The sequence below is a fragment of the Pithys albifrons genome, chromosome 5 (genome assembly GCF_047495875.1).
Source record: "Pithys albifrons albifrons isolate INPA30051 chromosome 5, PitAlb_v1, whole genome shotgun sequence".
NCBI lineage: Eukaryota > Metazoa > Chordata > Aves > Passeriformes > Thamnophilidae > Pithys > Pithys albifrons.
In genome coordinates, this window is record NC_092462.1 from 31,990,602 (window position 1) to 31,998,263 (window position 7,662).

Sequence of the window (7,662 nt, forward strand, 5' to 3'; positions counted from 1 at the left end):
AAAAAGTTTCTCTTATAAAACAGACAGATTGATACAAACTGGAAAAATACATCAGGGAGAAATTCCAAAATGCTGTCAGTGGTGAAATATCTGCAATCTGTATTGTCCATCTAATTTAAATCAATAAATTAAATTAAAAAATCTTACCATTCAGATACACTCTATTATTTCCCTTTTTAGAAATTGTCATTGTTACATGTGTAAATTTATTCTGCATTTCAAATGCTTCATTGCACATATGAACTTAATTTTGTTGGAAAGTTGAGTTTCCATGATCCATCTAATAAAAAGTGACAAAAATAAAATTTTAACTGCTATCTGACTGGAGGATAAAGCACCTTGTCTATTTTGAGGACCACTGTAGTTTCCATGGTAACAGAAGAGGAACCTATCAGAAAGCAATGCTTAATATTCCTTTCTATTTCTGTTTTATATTTATTTAATTGTAAGGCACTTGGAATTATTTGTAGCTCTTTAAAATATAGATGCCAAACTGCTAGTGTTTGCACTTTTAATAACTATGAAAATCAGAACTGTACCCATAAATTGCAGATCAAGGTGATAATCTCCAGCATACTGAAGTCTGAGCCACTGTAATTGCCATTTCTTGTTGAACTGTATGACACCTCAGTCTTGATGTCAAAAAAAGTCTTTAGTTTCTAATTTCATCAGTGCCATTCCGTCACCAAAACCATGTAGGATTACTTTGAGCATGGGTAGACACATTGCATGCACAGCATTTTAGATTCTATTACCCAAAATTAGAGATCAGATGAGTTTCCTATGATGAGACTGTTGCCGTAGAAGTCTGTAAAAAAGACTCCGAGCCAAGTTTTGTAGGAGATAAGATAATGGGCAGGCACTTTAATGAGCAACCCCGCTCATCCAGGAATACATCGACGCGTGCGCTCGCAAGCTCTAAGTTCTATAGCTTTTATAATATAACCTATCCAATCACTACTGTCCACATGTCCAGTTCCACCTCTGTCCCCTCCCAGTTCCCACCCCCGTTGAATTGGGGCTGGGGTCGTTGGGACCCTCTGTCTTCATCCACCTCCTCTTCTTCAGTACACAAAGGTCTCTTGGACGCTCTCCAGGGCTTTGGGTCACACTGCTCCATGTTTATGTTCTCTTCTGATATGCCTTAATCAGGTACCTTGAGGAAGAGACTAAACAGCTGGCAGATCTTAGCTGCCTGTTCTGGAGCAGGGGTAGAGATAGAAGGACTTTGTGCCACAAGCTGCTAAATATTAATTCACTAAAATCTACAGCATTGCATCTACTGTGTCTCTAAAATCTACAAAATATGAAAATTGAAAAGTTAAAAAAAAACCTTTCGGCATCATGTCCCCCCTTTTAGAAACGGACAAAACTCAAAATTTTGTTCGCTTCTACTTTCCATACTTGAAATTGTACCAAAGAGATGAACAGCATTTGCAACATTTGATCATGCAATAAGCGATTATGCAAACACTAATTATATATATCACTACCAAAAACAGCTGTTTCATCCAGGTCCAGTTCGGCAACCATGACGTGAGCTTGTGGAAAACATCATCCAGGCCTAATGAGACATTATCAAGGGTTACCTGATGCAGAATTTTGGTTTGCTTCCGAATTGCAGCCAGATCTTTCTCAATTCTTCCACTTTGGTCTATGTAGGAACAACAACTAGTGTTAATGACTTTACACACACCTCCCTGTGAGGCTAGTATCAAATTCAGGGCCATTCTATTTTGCAGAACCACACGAGACAAACTGTGGACCTCTTCTTTCAAAGCTGTAATAGCATCTGTGGTTTTATCTTGGAGGTTTTCGAGGATAGCTGAGATATTGACAACTGCTTTTTCTAATTCACTTACTCCCAAGGATGGAATTGCAGCTCTGACTATGCTGTGGAAAAGTGTGGGACGATCTATAAGGGGATTATTGGTTCTCTTTACCCTTCTGGGATAGATTCCTCCCCACCCTTCTTGTTCGTCAATTTGGTCAAAGATTGTTATGTTTGGTATCACAGCTCCTAAAGTGCAGACCCTGTCTTTATTGAGGGGTAAAACTTTCCAGGCTTCATTTTCACAGATCCAGTACCACCCTGAGCCCTGTTTAGGGACTATTCTCCAGGGTCGTGCTGCCATTTTTATCACCATCTTTGGGGTTAACCCCTTGGTAGCTGTGCTGGTGTCACAATAGGTAGGAAGGGTGACATTTCCTGTAACATTAATATACAGACAGGGAACAGTTTGATCGTCTTGACCAAGAATTACATTGCTCAGGGGTATTGAATAATAGGCTCTCTCAACTAGTTTCCATGTCCCCGGGACTCCGAAAGTCTCACCAAAGTTTGTCTCGTTCATTAGAATACCAATCAGGGGCCAATCACTCTCATTATCATCAATTGCTGGTGTTTGTGTACAAATCCAGCAGTCAGTTTTGTGAAGGATTTTAGACACATTTTGCACCAGGGTTACATGTAAATTTTGATTCCACACTCGCATCATAGTTACCGACTGTACAGACCACATGAACAGAAGAAGCAGTCTAAGCCGCATCATCGTCATCAGTGTCTGGTTCTGCTTTGTCAATTGTCCCAGGAATTGATGCTTTCTTCACTCTGGAGTAATGGAACCAGGGTCCTTTCCCGGCAACTTTAACTGCAGTAAAAGAAGTCAGCAGGACTTGGAAGGGTCCTTTCCACTTAGCTCGCAGCGGATCGTTGTCCCACCATTTGACGTAGACCCAGTCTCCGGGCTGGAACTGATGAGCAGGTGTGTCTAGTCCGATTGGTCTGGATAGCTCAACAAATTTCTGGAGTTTCTGTAAAGTAGAGCTTAAAGCCATTAAATACTTTTGTAAATCAACTTTCCCTTTTATGTGAATGTCCCCCGGGAGGTGCGGAGCTTGGTATGGTCTCCCATACAGTATTTCATAAGGGCTTAAGTTATCCCTCCGCCTTGGTTGAATACGAATTCTCAGGAGAGCCAGAGGCAGAGCTTGAACCCATGACATGGATGTTTCTTGACAAATTTTACTGATTTGCATTTTGAGGGTACCATTCATGCGTTCAACTTTGCCACTCGCCTGAGGCCTGTAGGGGGTATGCAAGTCCCAAACAATTCCGAGGGTACGACACACCTCCTTAACTATGGTTGCAATGAAATGTGTCCCTCTGTCTGATGACATTCCCAGAGGAACTCCAAATCTTGGAATTATGTGGTTAAGTAGAGCTTTTACCACTTCCCTTGCTGTGTTGGTGCGACAGGGGTATGCCTCAGGCCATCCACTGAATGTGCCAACTAGTACCAGTATGTACTTATACCCTTCTCTGGGTGGTAACTCAGCAAAATCTATTTGCCAGTAATCTCCAGGAAAGTCTCCAGCCTTTGTTACCCCTAGCACCACTCTCTTGGTTGTGTCAGGATTATTTTGCCTGCAAATTTCACATTTGCTAACAGTGGATTGCACGACCTCGGTCATGCCTGTCCCTATGATTACCTTTTTTAGGTGCTTTAGAAGGTTTTCACTTCCCCAGTGTGTAGCTTCATGTTCCTGCAGAGCTATTTCTCTAAGGATTGGGGCTGTAACTACAACCTGTCCTGTGGGTGTAACCGCCCATCCACTTTCTTTAATTTCTGCGTTAAGGGACTTAATTAACTGCTGGTCTTTTTCATGGTATTTTGGGGTGAATCCTGTCAAGTCAATTTCTTTTTGTGGTATTACTGGCAGGATGCCTTTTTCTGCAGCCCTTTTTGCTGCCTGATCAGCAAAATGATTTCCCAATTCAGGGGCTGTTTTCCCCTTCTGGTGAGCTCTGCAATGAATGATAGACACCTTTTCTGGTTTCCAAATGCTTTGCAGAAGTGCATTAATTTGGTCTGCGTGTTTGATTCCACTGCCCTGAGCAGTTAACAGGCCTCTCTCCTTCCAGATTGCTCCATGGGCATGAACCACGCTGAAAGCATATTTAGAATCTGTCCAGATATTTACCTTCTTTCCTTCGCTTAGTTCCAGGGCTCTCGTTAATGCAATTAGTTCTGCTTTCTGGGATGATACATCTGCTGGTAAGGCTTTTGCTTCAATCACCTCATCTTTCGTTGTGACGGCATATCCTGTCAAACGCTTACCATCCTGCATGAAGCTGCTCCCATCTGTGTACAGCTCCCAGTCTGGATCCTCAAGGGGTGTGTCCTTCAGGTCTGGTCTGCTGGCGTAGATCTCCTCTAGTGTCTGTAAGCAATCATGCTCGGGCACGCTGTCAGTTAGTGTCGAGGACAGAAACATGGCAGGATTTACATTGGATGTTGTTTTCAGGGTAACATCATCCTGTTCCAACAACACAGCTTGGTACTTGAGCATTCTGCTAGGGGACAACCAGTGACCCCCCTTTCGCTCAAGCACTGCCTGAACTGCATGGGGTACATACACGACAATGCACTGCCCCAGGGTGAGTTTCCGAGCTTCTTGGATTAGGATAACAGTCGCAGCCACAGCTCGTAAACATCCCGGCCACCCCTGGCTGACATTGTCTAGCTGTTTGGAGAAGTAAGCCACAGCTCTGCGCTGGCATCCTAGGGTCTGTGACAGTACCCCCAGGGCAACACCTTGTTGCTCGTGTGTGAATAGTTCAAAAGGTTTGGTTAAGTCTGGCAGTCCCAGTGCTGGAGCTGACATCAAGGATTGTTTCAGCTGTTTAAATGCAGCTCTAGTTTCATCAGTCCATTCCACGACTCCTCCCTGGGCTGCTTTCAGTGCTCCATATAAGGGTTTGACTAATAGTCCATAATTAGCCACCCAAAGTCTGCACCATCCTGCCATGCCCAGGAAAGCCTGCATCTCTCTGACGGTGTGGGGCTCTGGGAGACGGCAGATGGCTTCTTTCCTGTCTGCACTGAGCCGTCGATGTCCCTTGTATATTTCCAGCCCCAGGTAGATGACTAGTTCCTTTGCAATTTGTGCTTTCCCTTTTGAGACTTTATATCCATTTAAACCCAAAAAATTTAAAAGACTTACAGTGAGTCTGATGCATTCATCCCGGCTTCTCGTGCCGAGCATCAGATCATCGACATACTGTAGGAGGATTCCCTCTGGCTCCTGCCTTCTCCATTCCTCCAGCTCCTTAGCTAGTTGGTTCCCGAATAGCGTTGGGCTGTTCTTATAGCCTTGGGGTAGAACTGTCCAGGTGAGTTGGGTCTTTCTTCCTGTTTCAGGGTTCTGCCATTCAAAAGCAAAGAGCTCTTGGCTGTCTTTATGCACAGGAATACAGAAGAAGGCATCCTTGAGATCAAGCACAGTAAACCACCCTAAATCATCAGTTAATGTGGTGAGCAGGGTATATGGGTTAGCCACTACAGGGTGTATGTCCTCTGTTATTCTGTTAATTGCCCTTAGATCCTGCACTAAACGATAGCTCTTGCCATCGGCCTTTTTCACAGGCAGGATAGGGGTATTATATTTGGATTCACATTCTACCAATAGCTTGAATTTGAGAAACTTTTCAATTAGGGGTGCTAATCCTTTCAAGCTCTCTAGGCTCAAAGGGTATTGTTTTTGTCTTACCGGTGTTGCTCCTGGCTTGAGAGTGATGCTTACTGGTTCTGCTTGCCTGGATCTTCCAGGGTAATCACTGGCCCACACTAAGGGGATGACAGCATCCTCTATCTCTGCTGGGATCTCCTCGTGGCTTTCCTGTATGAAAAAGGTAGCTGCTTCGATATATTTAGTATCAGGAATTATGACTTTTATTTTCCCCCTTTGCAGAATTTAATCTCAGCCTCCAACTTCTCTAACAAATCTCTGCCTAGTAAAGGCTTGGGAGAGTTTGGCATATAAAGAAATTGATGAGTTACCCAGTGCTTGCCTAATTTAAACTTCAGAGGCTTAAAGAAAGGCCTGGTTTCACTTACCCCAGTAGCACCAACTACAGTTATAGAATCATGACTCAGTTTCCCTTCCAAGGTGTTTAACACAGAATAAGCTGCACCTGTATCAACCAAGAATTCAACTTCTTCTTCCCCCAGCTTAGCTATAACCAGAGGTTCTGCTGGGGTAGTAACCTCCGGTCTGCTTCATGCATTCTGACTCACAGTCAGCTGGGGGACTGGAGGGGGAAGAGGAGGGTTTTCATCCTTTCTCAGGTCTGGGCAATCCTTTCTCCAGTGCCCCTTCTTTTTACAGTAGGAACACCTATCATATTGGTAATGATGCTTACACCCCTTATTCTGGGTATTGTGTTTACGACGCTCCTGGCAGTTACAGTGTCCATGACCGTCATCTTCTTCCAGTTCCAACACCTTTGTTTTGCCCTTTTGTTCTCTATTCCGGTATACCACCCAAGCTATATCCAGCAACTCACTAATATCTTTTTTGTCCCCTGCCTTCTGCAGTTTCCTCCTTATGTCATCTGCAGACTGGCCTATGAACAAATTAACCAAATGCTTTTTCCCTGTGTCTGATTCTGTATCTATATCTGTGTATTTTCTTATGACATCTTTCAGCTTATTCAGGAAATCAGTAGGAGATTCATTTTTGTCCTGTTTTACCTCATACATCTTAGCCCAATTCACTGCTTTTGGGATAGCATGTCTGAACCCATAAACCACATACTCCTGGTATCGTGTCAGTGCTTCCCTCTGTGCTGGCACATTAGGATCCCATTTTGGATCCATTGGGGGAAATATCTGCAGAACTTCCCCCGAAATCTGCCCAGCTGCCCTCAGCAGCTGAATTCCAGCTTTTGCTGCTCTCTTAACCATTTCTTTCTCTGTGCTGTCCAATAGGGTGTCCATCAGCACTTCCAGGTCGAACCAATCCGGGTCCTGAGTCTTTATTGCCCTTTCTACATAGTTAGCAACTTTATCGGGATTGTCTCTATATGACCCCACTGAAGCCTTCCACTGCTGCAGCTCTACCAGTGAAAAAGGAGTCTTTATATACATAGGACCTTGGTTTCCCATAGCCTGCCTTAAAGGAGCTTCTAGCACAAGCTTTTCCTTCCCTTTTCTTGTTCTCCTAGCTATGGGATCAGGATCTGATAAGGCAGTCAGCAATCTCTTCCCTACTTTCCTAGTGGGCGCCGCAGAAGCTTTCACTTTTGGCTTTACCACAGGAGCTTCCTCCTCCTCTGAGCTATCCGATTCATCACCTGAAGGCTCCACGTCTGATTCCTTATTCCTGGGCAACAAAAGTGGGGGGAGGCTTCCCCTCCTCTGTTCCCTTGCTCCCTGTTGCTGTGAGCTCGAAGCAGGAAATTCCCCCGCTGCCCCCCCGCCTCTGCTCCGTGGCTCTGTATGCCAAGGCGGAGCAGTGGGGACAACCCCGCCTCCACTGTACCCCCCTGGGTACAGATATAATCCATACGGGTAAGGAACGGGAGGTGTTAAGGGGAAGGAGGCATGCCTGGCCCTGCCTTCGAAGGCAGGATCGAAAGCTCCCAGGTTGTATGGAGAAGGTCTCTCCATTTTGGGTACCACCTCAACCCCTCCTGCGGCTCCTGCCACCACACCATCGCTCGCACTGAAATCTATAAGATCAGCTGGTCCTGCCGGCTTTGCCGTCCCTGGGGGGTCGAGCACAGCCCCTCCAGGTCCATGATCTCCCCTTCCCACGGGCTGATCTGTTCTAGCCGTGAGATCCGTTCCAACCTGAGCCTCTGCCCCGGCTCCAGCC

The 7,662-nt window shown here is 45.0% G+C and overlaps 1 protein-coding gene across 1 annotated transcript; it reads right to left on the reverse strand.

Annotated features, from left to right (window-relative positions):
- Nucleotides 1-802: 802 nt before the first annotated feature.
- LOC139672321 (syncytin-A-like) lies at nucleotides 803-7,265 on the reverse strand. Its single transcript, XM_071556144.1, has 2 exons — nucleotides 7,139-7,265; nucleotides 803-2,814 (listed from the first exon to the last, which is right to left on the reverse strand). Exon 2 carries the CDS (start codon nucleotides 2,556-2,558, stop codon nucleotides 1,392-1,394), a length of 1,167 nt encoding a protein of 388 aa, XP_071412245.1. The 5' UTR covers nucleotides 2,559-2,814; nucleotides 7,139-7,265; the 3' UTR covers nucleotides 803-1,391.
- Between the last annotated feature and the right edge of the window lie 397 nt (nucleotides 7,266-7,662).

What these genes read in the sequence shown, in the direction of transcription:
- LOC139672321 (XM_071556144.1), bottom strand. Translation starts at nt 2,558, where the DNA reads ATGACGATGATGCGGCTTAGACTGCTTCTTCTGTTCATGTGGTCTGTA.